General features: G+C 47.2%; 1 protein-coding gene across 2 annotated transcripts in view; it reads left to right on the plus strand.

The window, feature by feature from the left end:
* Positions 1-8,364: 8,364 nt before the first annotated feature.
* LOC146171729 (5-phosphohydroxy-L-lysine phospho-lyase) overlaps positions 8,365-18,413 on the plus strand; it is a 40,883-nt gene continuing 30,834 nt past the window's right edge. The window contains exons 1-5 of one of the 2 annotated variants that reach the window (XM_084586292.1): positions 8,365-8,676; positions 11,607-12,055; positions 13,087-13,208; positions 13,986-14,145; positions 15,897-15,971. In XM_084586292.1, the coding sequence (XP_084442418.1) occupies positions 13,154-13,208; positions 13,986-14,145; positions 15,897-15,971 (290 nt within the window). In that variant the 5' untranslated portion in view covers positions 8,365-8,676; positions 11,607-12,055; positions 13,087-13,153. The remainder of the gene's footprint in view (positions 8,677-11,606; positions 12,056-13,086; positions 13,209-13,985; positions 14,146-15,896; positions 15,972-18,413) is intronic. The other variant, XM_084586291.1, reaches the window with a different exon arrangement.

Genomic DNA, 18,413 nt, shown 5'->3' on the forward strand with positions numbered 1-18,413 from the left:
ATTTGCTGCATTCCAGGGTTGGCAGGTGACACAGTGGAGGAAGGAAAAGTCCCACTACCATCTCGTAGAGAAAGCTATGCTTGCGAACAGAAAATTTGGCTAGCACTATAAGGATAGGGCCTATCATATGTAAGCAGATGTCTAGTCTAACTGCTTCCAGGCGAGCTGATTATATGACTAAAATAATAGTCACTAACGAAAAAATGCATTATGGTAACAGCACTCCTACCAAGAAGACCGTCCTGCAAACGCGGGCTTCCTAAAGGGGGCCCCCAATATGCTAGGGTGCCTCGATGCGCGCCCGCTCCGGGCGCGCGCATCCAGGCACCCTACAAAATGCGGCGCTGGTCACCACAAAGGGGCACTTGAACTGTGTTTCAGAATGAGTGCTCCTTATAGTATGTCGTAGCAAATTAGAAAAGCCTAGACCTCAAAAATCGAACTCAGCGAAAGGTAACCTCAAACTCAAGTATGAGATAAGGTCCTCTTTTCAGTAAAAAAGCTTTCAAACTGTGGCCGGCCTCTCCTCACTTCGGGAGGTGGAGGTCGAGGTCGAGGTCGACCTCGTGATGTTGCTCACCTCTGGTTTCTCCTACCCACGCGGGAGAGGGAAGGGGTTAATGGGCGCCGTGCATGGACGCAGTGGATGGGCGCATCAGCGTGGTCCGCACACGCTCATGCCAATAAAAAGAAAATGATCATCTGTAGTAACGTGATTTTTTTTTCATAGGGAAGGGAGGTGCTTTCTGCCATGCAGGAACAGCTATGACGTCTGCGTGCCCTGTATGCTGCTATATGTGCATGGCGCTTCTCACTTTTTCGCTGCAGAAAAAGTGAGAAGTTCGTCTTTTTTTCCATGTCAACTATATCAACTATCTCACAAGAAATTTAATCGATCGCTGTTCACAGCTACATCTGCGTGGAGTAAAACAGAGCATTTTCGAGTAGGTTATTCACCATGTCGCAGATATACGTTCTGTGTGAACCCCCCTCCCCCGCTATTGTGTTCATAAGCGTAAGAACTATAAAGCAGTTCTTCTCTTAAAATTCGTTAAAGCTTGGTAAAAATCTTGTTTGTCAACTTTTAACCAGTAAACGCCCCAAAAAGGAGGAAATTGTCAATGGCACGTCACTGACTGTACTCACCCCATGAGCAAGAAGCAACCTGCAATCATCTTTGAGCTCCCAGAAAAGCTAGACCATCAAGAGCTTATCGAGAGAGCAGAAGACAACTCCGAATTTATTGTGGCACCATTTTCACACAATATCAGTTGTTAACAGTGCGCAGGTGCTGTTGTGCCAAATACAATTTCAGAGGTATGACGCCGTGCCTTCGTTAAACAGATTCGTGCTCTCCGCCAAAGCACAAATTCGCATCTGGATGACGTGGAGGCAGACGCCTTCCAATGTTGAGCACCGCGTACTTGACTAATCGCTTATTTTAAAACACAGCGCGAAAGGATGAGGGAAAAAAAAGGCATATTCACAGCATGATGTGTGTGTGTGTGTGTGTGTGTGTGTGTGTGTGTGTGTGTGTGTGTGTGTGTGTGTGTGTGTGTGTGTGTGTGTGTGTGTGTGTGTGTGTGTGTGTGTGTGTGTGTGTGTGTGTGTGTGTGTGTGTGTGTGTGTGTGTGTGTGTGTGTGTGTGTGTGTGTGTGTGTGTGTGTGTGTGTGTGTGTGTGTGTGTGTGTGTGTGTGTGTGTGTGTGTGTGTGTGTGTGTGTGTGTGTGTGTGTGTGTGTGTGTGTGTGTGTGTGTTTTGTCTTTTCGAAAATGAGCTAGCCTATTGCTGCAACTAGCAGCCCGAACACTGCTATTTAACCGCCTTAGTTTATATCGCTTGACGTCCCAAATCGACATCGTCTATGATTAAGGTCGTATAGTGGAAGCATCTAGAAATTTCAACTATTCAAGGGTTAGTAAACGCGCACTGATGCTGTACAGTGCACGAGAGACTTGCGTTTCGCCTCCATCGGAACTCTACCGTCGCGGTCGGGATCGAACCAGCATCCCCGGGCTTTGCCGTCGAGCATCCTAACCACTGAGTCATCGCGGTGGGTCCTCTGTTAGTTGAATAAGGTTAGCACTGAGGAAGGATGCCGATGTGTGTTACCTGCCACACTAGCCCAACCAACTAGCCCAACAGCAAGTGTCGCTTAAATATATTTCTAGTACAATGGGCTCTACGTTCTCTGTTGATCCGTTGATCAGCGCTCCATCCTGTCTACCTTTGTTTTCTTGTGTTGCGTCCTGTTCCGCGCTGTGTTCCCAAATATGGATTTGAACCAACTAGCCCAACAGCAAGTGTTGCTTAAATATATTTCTAGTACAATGGGCTCTACGTTCTCTGTTGATCCGTTGAATCAGCGCTCCGTCCTGTCTACCTTCGTTTTCTTGTGTTGCGTCCTGTTCCGCGCTGTGTTCCCAAATATGGATTTGAACCAACTAGCCCAACAGCAAGTGTCGCTTAAATATATTTCTAGTACAATGGGCTCTACGTTCTCTGTTGATCCGTTGATCAGCGCTCCGTCCTGTCTACCATCGTTTTCTTGTGTTGCGTCCTGTTCCGCGCTGTGTTCCCAAATATGGACTTGAACCAACTAGCCCAACAGCAGGTGTCGCTTAAATATATTTCTAGTACAATGGGCTCTACGTTCTATGTTGATCCATTGAATCAGCGCTCCGTCCTGTCTACCTTCGTTTTCTTGTGTTGCGTCCTGTTCCGCGCTGTGTTCCCAAATATGGATTTGAACCAACTAGCCCAACAGCAAGTGTCGCTTAAATATATTTCTAGTACAATGGGCTCTACGTTCTGTGTTGATCCGTTGATCAGCGCTCCGTCCTGTCTACCTTCGTTTTCTTGTGTTGCGTCCTGTTTCGCGCTGTGTTCCCAAATATGGATTTGAACCAACTAGCCCAACAGCAAGTGTCGCTTAAATATATTTCTAGTACAATGGGCTCTACGTTCTCTGTTGATCCGTTGATCAGCGCTCCATCCTGTCTACCTTCGTTTTCTTGTGTTGCGTCCTGTTCCGCGCTGTGTTCCCAAATATGGATTTGAACCAACTAGCCCAACAGCAAGTGTTGCTTAAATATATTTCTAGTACAATGGGCTCTACGTTCTCTGTTGATCCGTTGATCAGCACTCCGTCCTGTCTACCTTCGTTTTCTTGCGTTGCGTCCTGTTCCGCGTTGTGTTCCCAAATATGGATTTGAACCAACTAGCCCAACAGCAAGTGTTGCTTAAATATATTTCTAGTACAATGGGCTCTACGTTCTCTGTTGATCCGTTGATCAGCGCTCCGTCCTGTCTACCTTCGTTTTCTTGTGTTGCGTCCTGTTCCGCGCTGTGTTCCCAAATATGGATTTGAACCAACTAGCCCAACAGCAAGTGTTGCTTAAATATATTTCTAGTACAATGGGCTCTACGTTCTCTGTTGATCCGTTGATCAGCGCTCTGTCCTGTCTACCTTCGTTTTCTTGTGTGGCGTCCTGTTCCGCGCTGTGTTCCCAAATATGGATTTGAACCAACTAGCCCAACAGCAAGTGTTGCTTAAATATATTTCTAGTACAATGGGCTCTACGTTCTCTGTTGATCCGTTGAATCAGCGCTCCGTCCTGTCTACCTTCGTTTTCTTGTGTTGCGTCCTGTTCCGCGCTGTGTTCCCAAATATGGATTTGAACCAACTAGCCCAACAGCAAGTGTCGCTTAAATATATTTCTAGTACAATGGGCTCTAGGTTCTGTGTTGATCCGTTGATCAGCGCTCCGTCCTGTCTACCTTCGTTTTCTTGTGTTGCGTCCTGTTCCGCGCTGTGTCCCCAAATATGGATTTGAACCAACTAGCCCAACAGCAAGTGTCGCTTAAATATATTTCTAGTACAATGGGCTCTACGTTCTCTGTTGATCCGTTGATCAGCGCTCCATCCTGTCTACCTTTGTTTTCTTGTGTTGCGTCCTGTTCCGCGCTGTGTTCCCAAATATGCATTTGAACCAACTAGCCCAACAGCAAGTGTTGCTTAAATATATTTCTAGTACAATGGGCTCTACGTTCTCTGTTGATCCGTTGATCAGCGCTCCGTCCTGCCTACCTTCGTTTTCTTGTGTTGCGTCCTGTTCCGCGCTGTGTTCCCAAATATGCATTTGAACCAACTAGCCCAACAGCAAGTGTTGCTTAAATATATTTCTAGTACAATGGGCTCTACGTTCTCTGTTGATCCGTTGATCAGCGCTCCGTCCTGCCTACCTTCGTTTTCTTGTGTTGCGTCCTGTTCCGCGCTGTGTTCCCAAATATGGATTTGAACCAACTAGCCCAACAGCAAGTGTTGCTTAAATATATCCGGGCCAGGAGCGTGAATTAACTAGAAAGAGATTGGGATGGAATACATATCTGACAAGTGTACTCTCCTCCAGAATGGCAGTTAGTTTACGAGTAGCCGTCAAAAAGAAAGTATATAACTGCGGTATCTTTCCGGTGCTCACCTGCATGGGAAGAAACGTGGAGGCTAAAGAAAAGGGTTCAGCTTAAATTGAAGCCAGCGCAGAGAGCTATGCAAAGGAAAATGATAGATCAAACATTAGAAGGCACGAAGCAGGCACAATAGGTCATAGAACAAACCCGAGTTAGTGACATTCTAGTCGAAATCAAGAAGAAGAAATTGGCGTGGCCAGGTCGTGTAATGCGAAGGTCAGGTAGAGGACGGGCGTGAAGGGTAACAAATTGAATAACAAGCGAAGGCAGGCGTATACACGGATGAGGCAGAAAGGGAAATGGGCGCATAAAAGTTAGGTTAGGAAGTTTGCGAGGATAATGTGGAAGCAACAGGCTCAGGACCAGGCTAATTGGAGGAATACTGGAGAGCCCTTTGACCCGCTAGGGGCGTCCGATGATGATGATTATGGAGCCAACGACTATCGACATAATGCTCGCGGGATGTCTGCACTACCTGGTGCGTGCGCAGCGAAGGCGACCGGAGAAGGTCCTACGTCGAGACTAGTGGCCCTTCTTTTCATTCCTGAGAAGCATATTGTCGGCGGCAGGAATTGTAGCGAACCGAATACACTGCAACGCGGTCTTTCATAATGTATTAGTGTTCAGTAAAGCGCTGTCACTGATGTCAACGGTTAAAACAGCCAAGGTGGTTTCCTTTGAGAAGAAAGCACGAAACGCTTAAAAGGTTACCTCACGCGATTGCTCTCATGGTGCTCCACTAATGAAACAAATGTCCCCGTGGCATGCTTTAGTGGAGGCGAGACGCATGCGTCATGACCTCCCACTCTGCTTGGGCGGATTCAATGGGTGGTCGGAAACGAAGAATTTTGCACAAGGACAACTTGCTGAAGCCAATATGCTGAAGAAGTAGTACTTTGGTTTGGGCTGTTGGTTCATAGCTGATGTTGAACATAAGCCAATATGATCGGCTAAACTCGTCCAAGAAATACATCGTTGAAAATAAGGAGACTCCCACTCTCCAAGGCGGCCCCTTGAAATCCGCTCATAGCATGCACTGAAGCCTTTAAAGCGTTCCGCATGAGGCGACAACCCTTGGAGACGGGTCGCACGGCGCCGCCGCCTGTCTTTGCCGCTGGTGTGACGGGACTCGGCAAGAGAGAGGAGCGTTTTTAGCGTTGCTCTGTGACCTCTGCCTCGTTGTTGGCTCTAGGGTGTATTGTTACGCTATAAGTATCTCGTTTAACATACTATAGTATGCCGTTTGTAACACTGGACACCATGAAGTACGATAAGACACTGATGAAATTTCTTGTAACACATGGGGTTTAGAGGGACACCGCGCTACGACACTTCGATACACACTTGCATTGCAAACAGTGACTCTCTCCCGCTCCTTTCGTAAAATAACAGTATCTAGCCACACTAACCTTTCTTTTCCTTTACAGCCCACCAAGTCTTTACTGAATTGTCCCGACGCGCTCATATATGCACGGATTAGAAGTGGTGAGCGTCTGCAGGTTCTTCGCTCAAACCGCACTAGAAAAACAAAAAAGTCGAGTACCCCAAAGCCTTCTGCGATTGGCTGCCTCGCGAGCTGCTTCCGGGCGACAGCAGAAGTTTTCTACAAACCCAGAACCTGAGCGACAGCGCGACGCCTCATGCGATTGGCGCTTAATATACTGTCAGAGTCCTTTTTTTTTTAAGTAGAAAAAAAAGTCTACTGAAAGTTTCAAATGGCTCTCTCTCGAAAGGACTAGCTTGGATGAACGGGTCCTGTTTTTTTCGATAGACGCTAAACCATATACACAACTAGTAGTTCACGCTTCATTTCAAATTCCCATTCAGCGCTTTTCTTCTTTCTTTATTTTTTTTTTTTTAACTGAGAATGGTGTTCAATGGGCTTATGATATAGGTAGCTGAATGTACCAGGTTTGCCAACGCACACTTCCAACATTCTTTTAAATAAGGAGTTCAATACAGAAATGTTTTCAGGAACGAACCCTCAGGCGCGGTGGACATAATTTAGCGCAAAAATTATATTTGTCTAGATGAGTAAGTAACTCTCAACAATTAATTTTTAAATGAACTCAGCTCGCTGGCTAGCGCCAGTGGCGTGCTGGAAGCTGTGGACAAGGCGACGTCATATCGATTTTTGAAAACGGTAAACGATCATTTTAATACCTGAGGAAATCCGGCGTATCTTTATGCAATAAATAAATAAATGAAACGGAGCAAAACGAAACTGGGTACATCAGACGCTCGGTGTCGACGCGATGTCCATATGGTGTGACTACAGCTTCGAATCAGGACTGCTGTGCCGTGCAGTGTGAATAAAGTTATCTAGAACTTGATGCACTTTCTTTTGCTCTAACACTCTTGGAAATAACGACCATGCAGTCGGCAATCGCTTCTCCTTATATGACTGTACCAAGCTGCGCAGCAGAATAATATGCACGACGCGGAACAACAGCACATGCCATTCGAACGCGTCCCAGCAGACATGGTCTGCGCCGAACGTCTAAGTGCGCGCAGTTTCGGTATTGTGTGGGAAAAACACCGGATTTCTTCGCGTTTCCGGGCTTCAGGCATGAATTTCTCTTCGTTTTAAAAGCTGGTGTGGCATCGTCCTGACTACGACTTCGAACTCTCCATTAGCTCTAACCACCGAACTGGGTTAATTACAAGCGAATTAATGAATTTTTTGTGAGCTATACCAACGTTTTCACAGTGAATTACGTCCGCCGCAAGCAAATGGTTTGTTCCAGCAATTCTTTTTTTTGCTCTGTCTATTTCGAACTGCTTTTAATGACAGCGATGACGGATGCATTGGGCCTTCGACTGTGCACGTGTCGTTTTCGTGCTACGCTCGCCTAGCACTGGCGGCGTTGTCAACGGGCCACGGATGAATGGAGAACCGTATCAGACACTTGAGAGTGACGCGGGCGCACCAGGGGTATTCTAATCGATGGAGGCCTTCATGGCAGCAAGGCGGGAGCTGGCACTCAGCGGAAAGGAAATAAGGACACTTGCACTGTCCAGATAGACGGGGGTCCGCCGGGCGCACGGATAACTCAACAGCTTTCGGTGGATACTTTGTTAAAGCCGGCTCGCTGGAATCCGTAAGCGGAGCGCTCAGCGTTTCCGAAACACCCGTTCAAGGCATTCCCTGCAGCAATCAGCTGTTCGGCGTGTGATAAAACCCAGAGAACCGGCTCCGGCGCGCGATTGCAGCGGCACCCATGTCCTTGCGGTGTCCCGCCGGGTCGCACACACCCCCGCGAGCGAGTAACACGCCCTCCAACACGCTATCACCACGTGCACAGCACATGAGCGTCGTGCCCCCAGCTCAACGCAGCCACCGCTTCCTCCCTTGGCTCACGCCAGCGCATTTCACAACCAAAGAAAGAGAATAAAAAGAAAGAAAAAACCAGCGACCGAGTGCTAGGCCGCCGAGGCGGCTCTGACTGGATCTGTGAGCATGGGCGGCTGCCTAAATAAATGACGCCGCATGCATGCAACTTCTCGGCAGCGCAGTCTAGGCGTCGACGTGTAAGAAAATTGGTCTCTGGGACGCGCTTTCGCCGTGCCCGTCCCGTCACAACTCTTCTTCCTTCGGTCGGTTTGGCGAAGGCAGCAAAGTTGGGAGGGAGCGATTGCTGCATCGGTATTCTGAGCCCCGCGCCAGCCCATCACCCCAACAACCCCAAGCGAGCCGCGCTCACCGATAATACTCAAAAAAGAAAAACAATTGGAGCCCCGACAGGCCAGCCGCAGGCTGCGTCGCCAGCGCCGCGGCACTCCTCTCCAAGAAAGCGTAGCAATGACGTCGTGATTGTGCAGCTACACAATTGGATAGGCCTGCATACGTATGCCCGGGTCGACCAATGAGCGTCGTGGCGCAAAAGAGGCATCGTGCCATTATAAGCGAACAGTGCGGCTTCGTTCACCGATGTCGTGGTGTTGTGTGCGGTAGCCGTGTGTAGCTCGGAAACGCCGTGCACACCAGGCTTTGCTTGTACTACTACGCTACGCTACTTCCTGCACTGCTGGTCAGTGGTAGTCCGCTGCCTACTCGTACTACGTACCGTTTTTTTCTCAGTCTAGTAACTGAAGGCAGCGTTTCGCGCGCACTTACAACCCGGCCGCAATGGAGACCAGCGCACCGTCCTCACTTGAGAAAATTTGCAAAGAGGAAACCATCCGGCTTCGTGACATATATGTGGGGTGAGTTTGAATGTGCGAAAATCTCGTCAGAAATTATTTTCATGTCGGTTTAACTCCTGGCTCATTAAACTGACTGTAGAGCTAGAAGCAGTGATTGCTCGGACTTCGCTGCCAAAGTTTGTTCATTGACTCTAACGAACTAGCGGCCTTGACGTTCCCGTTGCTTGTTCCTCACTTCGTGCATGGTATTTGTTAAGTCAAATCAGCTAATTGGGTTTAGGATGTATAACGCGCATTGTTTGTTTTAAGCGTGTATAGCGCGTGCAGTGAAGCAGTTTCGAGCGCTTCACATTCCAGGCGCATGCCCATGCTGCATCAATCTCGGTTAGCTATTTCTGGTGCTTGTTCCATTGCTGGGGCCTTGAGCCAGAAATATTTCCTGTGCCCGGCTTTTTTTACGCAGTCTTTGCCTAGTTCTATTTTCATGTAACCAGCTGCCCGCCCAAGCCGGTGTTCCGCTTGCGGTCGCCTCTTGAGCTTGGTAATTGCAAGAACGCAACTGATTAGCTGAGCATACAAGCCCGCTCTTTGTGGCGTGACCCTCGAATGATTCCGGTGCCAGCAACGTTACAACAGTGGCTCGTAGAGATAAGGACCACTACGATAAATGTGTTGGCTACCGTGTTTAGCTTCATACCTGTGGTCGTTATTCGGTTGTTTACATGTGCTTCTACAGCAGTCGCGCATTGCCGTGCGATCCGTTTGCAACTGTGCGCGCAGCGTATTCCTGTTTATCCTTCAGCGGGACCTGTTTACCTGTGTTTGGTTCTGTAGTACATTGCACGAAATACAGTCATGCGCACGTTGCAGTCAAGTTTATAAATGTAGCAGATTCGCTACCTTGTCAGCTTTATCGCCCCGCCGGGGTGGTGCAGTGGTAAGACGCCCAACCACTGTGCCGGACTACCTGGGTTAAACATTTCCACCACCTGGGTTCGAACCCGACCTCGGCGGCTGCGTTTCGATGGAGACGAAACGAAGAGGCGTCCGTGTGCTGTGCGATGTCAGCGCACGTTAAAGATCCCCAGGTGGTCGAAATTACTCTGTAGCCCTCCACTACGGCTCCTCTTTCTCTCTTTCCATTTTCACTCCCACCTTCCTCCCTTCCTTACGGCGCGGTTGAGGTGTCCACAGAATACAAGTGAGACAGTTACCGCGGCTTTCCCTTCCTATAAATAAATCAATCAATGCCAGCTTTATCCGAGCAGTCCCTGCTTCAAGCTGCATTCAACCTGGTTTGCTGTCGCACCTGGGAAATTGAAGGCTTCACAAGCCTTGCATGCAGCCTCGGGAAAATGTTCTCCTTATCGTGGCAAGCAGTGTTGAGTGTGTAGAGCAAATGTCTTTGGGTAGATGTGGATAATTGCAAGGCTTGTGAAGTTCCTGATGTTCGAGTGGGTTATGGCCGGAAGCCATGGTGCACTCAACTAAACTCCATCGCCATCATTTGAAAAGCATGTAGGCTGTAGGCAGCATTTTTCATTCCTGGAACTAGCCTGCAGGTTTGAAAGGAAAACGGATGGGGTGATTCTCAAACCACTCTTTAACAGTTAATAGTTGCATTTGTTTTAACAATAACCTTAGGATTGTAAACTTTGGCACTGGTTGGCATACAGGTTAATGTACCTTAAATCAAGTTCTGCTTTAGTGGCAGTTGCGCGTGCATATTAGGCGTCTACGTAGATCAGATACGTTGGTGTGTGCCCTGCGTGCATAGGGAAGTCTGCTTCGTGCATCTTGGCTGCAAGCATTAGGTTATGTATTCACACAAGCATACCATAGTTTTCTTATCTGCATTCAAGATGGTATCCTATACAGTTTGCTTTAAATCTGTCTATAAAGGACCCTGCCTTTCCTCTTGTTTATCTTGACAAATGTTCGTGGACCACCACCTGATCAGTGAAAGCATCTCTGGGCCTCAAGTGCCCTTGCGTCTGGGGCATGTGATGTGCAGAGATGTTCCATTTAGACCAGGTGATGTAAAAGTTCCCCTGAGCTTCGCCCCTGGAAAGCCAAGCACATGTAGAAACTAAACGCCAACTGCTTTTTTTATTTTTTTTATGTTCCATGCGCAGTTATACCTGGTTGCTTTATCAGGTTTAAAGTGCAACTGACAACATTCCGCACACTGACTACTCGCAAAGATCTACTTGTCGGCAGCTTGGTCCTGATAGAGCTACCTTTGGGGAGCTTAGCATGTCCCCCCTTGTGATAGCATGCTTAGTGGCCATGGTGTTCCATTATTAAGTCAGGCTCAAGGTTTTAGTATCCTAAAGCTGGCCACAGCATCCATATTTTGGTGCAGGCAAAATGCAAAAAGCTCCCATGCGCTGTGCGATGTTGGCACTTATTACACTATTCTAGATGGTCACAGCCCCTAACTGTGGTAACCCTCTTGGTCCACCCCTGTAGCTGCAGGATATTAAGCCCTCAATACTGTAACATAATTTGTAACATTTTTGGGCTTAGGGGGATAGGGTAATACCATGCCCACCGTTATTGGCGCATTTCCCCACCCCCCTAACCACTTGCATCCCCCTAAATCTCGCTGTCATTCTGGAGCTGCTATGTCTGCAATCAAGCTGTGACAGTAAGGGCAATGGAGCTGTCTTCTTAAAACTGTGAAGAGGATAAGGGGTTTTGTTACGAAGCACTTGTTGACCCTTCAACTGCTTGTATTGGGTGAAACCAGTACGTGACATCACTCTGAATGCTGACCTTTGCCGAGATGTGATGATGACGATTCTGTGGCGTTTTCAGTCTACTCTTGTGCCAAATGTTTTGGCCATATGTGATGGCTGGGTGTCTAGGTTGGGTGCAGCATCGCTCCAGCGCTTGTGTTGTGTGTGCTGCTGCTGTGTGTGTCTGTGCTAAAGACGAGCCCCCGGTCCGTCCCTGCTGCACATACTAATCTGCCTCACCTCTTTTAGTTTCCTTTTAGGCGCCCAAGCCCTAACCACCACAAAGACCACAGCTGCTGCCAGTAGCTCCCAGCAACCATCCGACAGCCCTTACCATCGCCGCAGGTGTAAACGTGGACAAATACTCCACGCGGCTGTTTGCAGTGTCCCAGAAATGGGGAAGAGGGCTAGAGACACTCTTTGTAGCTCTAGCACACAGTGGACGGACAGACGCTGAGAGTTCATGCTCTTTGGCTGACTGAAAGAGCCCAGGCAAGCGCAGTGCTTTGTCGACCAGCCATTCCCTGTGGACCACCTTGGACTGCACTGGGGGAGACCCGACTGGAGGAGATAGCTAGACCCACCCATGTGTCACTTGTGATGGCTAGACGTGTCACCACATGGGTGGGCATCCCGCACTTGTGCGGGCGTGGCTGCCAGGTGGTATACGTGTATTGACTCGGCAGAAAGAGGGGAAGGTAATAATCACTTTTCTACTTTATTTTGGAGTGCCCATTTGGGCTACCCTTGCACTTAAAGTCAGGGGTGCTGTGCGTTGGTTGAGAGAGGAAGACAGTTGCGTCAAGTGTTCTGCAAGTGCTTGGCACTTGTGTGTGTGTGTGTGTGTGTGTGCCCGTGGCTGAAAGTGCCATCTTTTTCCGTTTGCACTTTCGTCCTCTCCCTGACTTCCTGGATTCCTCCCTGCCATTGCCATTGCAGCCAGTTCGGCGTGACAGTTTTGCCTGCCGACGAGGTCTGCAACGTTTTTTTTTTATTTTCCTCTCCTCGATTTTTTTTGCTCGCCAGCCTTTTCTTTTTTCATGCTCGAGGTGCAGCTGTGTGCGTGTGTATGTGTGTGTGTGTGTGTGTGTGACATTTTTCAGCTGGGTTTCAGTGCTCTTCGTAGCCAAGAGCACAACACCGTGAAGTGTACTAAATTTGTCTTCAGTTCGAGGCACCACCCTTCCCCTCTCAGACTGCCGCAAAAAAAAAAAGTTTCAACGTGGTTGTCTCTTGGGTTGCGCGACTTGTTGCTAATCCAATGCTCGTTTTGGTCAGGTGCCAGCTTTCTTTGGATTCGGGGCAGTGAGAGCTAGAGCTTTATTCATTTTTTTTTTTCGAGCTGTCGTTTATAATTCGGACATAACCTGGGATTTTTGAACAATGGCAGTCTTCAGAGTCAGTATTTGTTGATACTTCTCTATGGAGGTGTCTCATTTTGCTTTATTTTGACTACTGGCTAACGGAATGATTCTTTCATGAGGTAGCCTGCACTAACTTCCACTGGTATGTTGAGGGCTGCCAAGTATATGCCTTCGAATGTGTCGGGATGCAGTGCAGCAAGCAAATGGGAGATTAATTGGCCACGAGTAACTTTTGCTTAGTAAATGTCAGTCGTTCAGCCCAAGAGACATGCGTTGAATCTGCCAGTGTTTTTTTTTTCCTGTTTGGTGTTATTTGTGGTGACGCATTTTAACTTTTGCGTGTGTGTGTGTGTGTGCTGCTGCAGGAAGTCATGCACAGTGTTCTTCAAGAGCAATGGGCCTCTGAAGATCGTCCGTGGTCAAGGCCAGTACATGTATGACGAGTCTGGCAATGCCTACCTTGACTGCATCAATAACGTTGCTCATGGTGGGTGTTTCAGCTCATTTGTTTCATGCTTCAGTGCACTCCCCACCTTGTCATTACTACCTCTATCACATCCTGGCTCTCTGCCATTGTTGAGGGAGTCCAAGTGAGGCGACAAAAAAGCAGCAAGTGGCTGTTTTCTGATGTCCACTTGCACTACCCTATTTCGCATGCTGCACTAATGTTGCAAACATGCCTCATCCTAATCTCTTTACTCAACATATTATTATTAATCCATAATTTGCACTAAGCATTTCTAAACATCGCCATTTGAAGCCATTATGTATTGGGCTTATTTTAATAGCCATTGTGCCAAGCTGCAGTGGCTTTGGTTAGGGTGCACTGAGCTGTGGGAAATAGGTTGGATTCTGGCCACAGTGGGGCCTCATTTTTAATAGAGGTGCCCTTGTAATGTGTGGTGCCAGTGCACGTAGGTGTAAATATTCCCAAGTGGTCGAAATTACCCGGAGCCCTCCACTAGTGAGCTGCTTTGGTATGTTAAATCTTTTAAACCTATGTTGAAGGTCATTGTAGGGTAGCTAGCTGCCGATTCCTGTTGCTTTCAGTGATATTCATTTATAAGCTCATCTAGACTTTGATGTATGCGCACTACACTACATATCGTGGCTTCTTTCTTTGGGCACTGTCATCTGTAAACTCCTTCAAGTAGTGGTTACTTGTCCAATGCAGCTTGCTTTGTTTTGAATGAAGAGGGTTGAGGGCGTTTGCATGCTCTTGTTTGCTGCCAAGACAACGAGCATGGCACGTTCCCTGTTGCAGTGGGCCACTGTCACCCTCACGTGGTCAAGGCTGGTTCGGAACAGATGGCTGTGCTCAGCACCAACAGCCGCTACCTGCACGACAACCTGGTCCTCTATGCTCAGCGGCTCACCAACTACTTTCCCAACAAGCTGTCTGTCTGCTACTTCGTCAATTCAGGGTCAGTGCCTGCATTGCAAGGCCACCTTGTGTGTGACACCCTTTCGATTGGGGTGCGAAACGAAATGTGGAGAAAAAGTGCAGTTCCTTTCTCATTCTAGTGAGGATACATGGCATGATGAAGGGACACAGAGGACGACTTGATGCAGTATTTGTACCTTGTGAAAAATTGCTTTGTCGGTGCCTGGTCAGCAAAGGAACAACTGTTTCCACTTGTCCAGACTGATAAAGACCGTTAATCACTGTTTGGAAGTGGATGGTTATGTAGCCTAGCCAGAGAGATTTGCATTCAAAGATCTCGTCAGGTTTCTCTTCAAAACTGGCTGTGATGCCAGTTGTCCATTTCTGAGCCTTTTCTACCCTATAACAGCTGTTTTCAGTAATCGTGATGCAGTGGTCTACGAGTACAGGTAAATTTTAATTTCTCCTCACTGGCCATTGAAAGTCTGTTTCAATGAAGTACTACTCCTCGTTGAAAGTAAAGGTGTGGTTCTGAATTTTCATATTTCCTCGCATACAACCCACATCAAAAATTGAGAAACTGTGTTTAAAATTTTGGGGTGCGGGTTACCTGCTCATATGGGGCGGTGGAGGGTCGCCACGAGGCAGTACGTGGTGGCTTGTGCAGATTCCTCCCTCCCCATCATCATTAGTATGTGTCAAGCCGATGAGGAGCCAACAAAGAGCTTAGGTAAATCCACATTCATTGTCTCTTTATTCTACAGCGTCACATGGACCACACGCTTACAGCATGCCTTTTTTAAGCGCTGCTCTAGAGTCTGGCTACAATTTTGCGCACTTCTGTGAAGTGCATGAGGTAGCTTGACCATGCAAGCGGTGATGTGACGGGTGTAGAGAACAAAGGCATTCTGCCACTGTGGCAGAATGCCTTCGGAAAAAAAAAAAAAGCACCGATAAAGCAGTTATTGTTCCACCGGGGTGCAGCTGCAGGCTTGGTGGCAGGCTGATGTTCTGTGTTGAGCAGGCGGACAACGAAGTCTTGGAAATGAAACTTAGACCGAACACTCTGTCAGTCTGGCATCAATGCACCTACCATTGCGTACATGGCATTGAGCCTCAGGAAACAATGCAGTTGAAGCCCAAGGACAAATATTTGCACAATCATTTGTCGAGCAGGTCATACCCTCTACACGGTGCCACTTGGGAGACTAGCGGAAGCCCCTGATGCTAGCTGCGGGGCATCCAAATAAACGAGCTTCTGACACCACTGAATTAAATGGGCTTTAATTGCCAGGCCTCCATTGGAAGTCAGAATTATCGAATTAGGCGGGGTCAAAGTAATGAGGCTTTACTGTGCTCCATTGATGGTGGCGATGAAGCCTCGGGAGAAAGGAGTGGCAGCGTTGGGGCAACGTTTTTGCAATGGATTTCTTTTGAAAACGGCCTGACCTTTCTCTTTCTTTTTTTTTTTTTCCTGGCAGGTTCGAAGTTTGGTGTGGGGGTGGTATGCAGGGGCGGGTTTTCACGACAATTTGTGTTTAGCTGCAAGAAAGACCTGTAATTTGAATGTATGAAAAAAAAATTCTTCACCCTAATGCATTCGGGAGAAGGGGACAGGAACATGGATAAGAGGGTGTTGTCCCAGCTATTGTCGAGAATGTTGCCTTACACCAGTTCCTTCATCCTTTCTCAGAGCTATAATACTACTGCCTTTTTTCCTCTTTTTTTATATTTATCATTTCGGTGATTTCTGTTGTTTTGGCTACACCTTTTGCTTTTCATTTGTCTTAGGTCTGAAGCAAATGACCTCGCCATGAGGCTGGCAAAGTGCTACACGAAGAACAAGGACATCATTTGCCTTGACAGGTGTGTAGTCTTTGCATTCTAAGGCACTTCTTGTGGGGGGCGTCTGTTTCCCTGCAAAAGCAGGCATGGTAGAGTTTAATTTTCCTTGCTTAGGTGTTTGAATCGCGTTGGTGCTGCATCTCTGGGATAGTGGTACTCTCTGTTTAATGGAGGGGCGGTTAAAGCTGTGAAACTCTTATTTGAGAGGCAGTAAATTCAGTGTTCCATAGCATGTGGCAAGACAGGAGCTGAAGTGATGGATAGATAGATTTATTGAAAGTCTGAGAGGCTGGCAGGAATGATTAAAATCTGGCCTGCTAATCTGCACTGGGGAAGGGGAGAAGAAAGAGGATCATCATAGGTGACTATGTGAGAGAAGGCATATGAAAAAATATACTAGCGTGGCAGTTTGCTTTACAAGCGCGAATTGAGTCCAGTGGCGCACAAAAAAACTGCAGAGAGCCCGCACTGCCTGGACCCTTTGTCCTTCCAAGCGCCCAGCAGCAGCATCTCTTCCAACAGAGGCCTCTTGTCCAAACGCTTTAAGGAAACAGCTAGCACATTTCTTCCACGTGCATAGACTAGGCACACCAATAATATATGGTCCACAGTCTCTGGGATGCCACAAGTTGAACATTCCGGGAAGTCCACCTGTCCAATTAAAGGAAACTACCTGTGCGTGAAAGCCACGTTTAAACACAGTTTATGTAAGAAGCATGCATGATGGCGAGGAATTGTACGCAGGACATAAAATGCCGATGTTCGATCGAGCCTTCTTAGATGAACGTGTCGGGCATCTGGCTGAGCCCAGTAAGCTGCCATAGCCTTCTTCATACAGTTCATTAGAAGATAATTCGTATCCTCTCTTGAAAAAGGCATGTCTGTTTGGAGGCCATTGCTGAGGGCACTTTTTGCTTCGACATCTGCCTGTTCATTTCCATGGAGCTCACAGTGTGCAGGGATTCATTGAAACATTATCCTCCGGCCTTGCAGTCGGGCAGATGTAAGGAGCTCCATAATGTTTAGTGCCAAAGACTGACAGGCGGTGTGGCGTAAAATTTTCCGAAATTTGCAATGCAGCCTTCGAGTCCGTGAATATACACCACTTTTTGAAGTGGTTTTCCACATATGTAGCGAATAGATTCCCGAAGGGCTACAAGTTCAGCAGCGGTTGATGCAGAAGTATGTCCCAGAAAGAAATGTAGTTATTTTCTGAGCTGGTATGACCACAGCTGCAGCGGATGCCTGTGCCGACACAGATCTGTCAGTGTATATGTGAATATAACTGGGATATTCTGACCAGCTGTGTGCCAGAGTAAGTTGTTTGAGCCCACTAAATGACATCATTGATTTCTTCAGTATCCTGAGAACCCATGGTGGTTGGGCGGGACAATGTGGAAGTGATGAATGGTGCGAACTTGTTTCATTTGAGCTTAGGTCTGCCTTGCCACAGGAATAAGCCGTTACCACCTTTGTTCCATATTTGCGATCTGTGAACAGACCACAGCATTTCGGGCTGGTTTTGAGTAATAGGAGTGATAATAAAGGCCCTTTGGGGTTTTGATGCTGGCGTGTGGCTTGTATAGATGGATTTAATGATGTGTGAATGTGTATAGCCCAGTTCAATTCGCACTGCAGGGACTTCGTTTTTGCCAATTGAATTCTCTTGTCGCTACTGTTGGCCAGGATGCAGTTTAGAAGTGTGAGGAGCATAGTAATTAGTTGGGAGTAGTTGAGCAATAAGCCGCCCGCAAAGGCTGCACTACTCCCGAGAGACCAGCGCAAGCAGTACCACCAAACTAATTCTAGATTAGAGTAATGCTAGTATTGGTATGTATTCGTGTTGTAAGAACACAATGAGCATTACCGTGGAAATGAATTTCAATGTGAGCAAACCCAGTAATATTTATTTCTATTTATTTATTAACCCAAAGGGCGTGCCATATTTACTTGAATGTAACGTGGGATTTTTGTTATCAAAAGTGGAAGAGCCAAGTTGCTCCTTGCGTTAAAATCGTTATAAAACATGCATAACTCATGTTCTCATCAAATATTGGAGACAAACGCATAATGTGCTGTATTTACTACCATATTGGTTGATGCATCATACAGGTTGGCCTCCGATTTCAGGAAACGGTCAATTTATAAAGGCATCCCAACATATTTCTTTAGAGTTTCCTGAAATCTACAAGGTGTTGCTTTGCTGGACATTGGTATCTGATCACTTTTCAGAGACTAATGACTTGTCTGCTGCTGCATACCCTTTGATGGCTGGGCATGCAAGACCACAGTTCATTTAAATATTGCAAAATGTCAATTCTTGTTCACATTACAGCAGACTTAAAAATGATTCACGCATTACGATAATTGGTTTGCTGGGTAACTTTTATTGCATTAAAACGGTACCATGATTTCTTTTATGTTCATATCATTCAGACTTGTTGTCTTGCTTCAACACTGAGC

This window comes from Amblyomma maculatum, unplaced genomic scaffold (assembly GCF_055883805.1).
Source record: "Amblyomma maculatum isolate TAMU_Amacu unplaced genomic scaffold, ASM5588380v1 scaffold_18, whole genome shotgun sequence".
Taxonomy (NCBI): Eukaryota; Metazoa; Arthropoda; class Arachnida; order Ixodida; family Ixodidae; genus Amblyomma; species Amblyomma maculatum.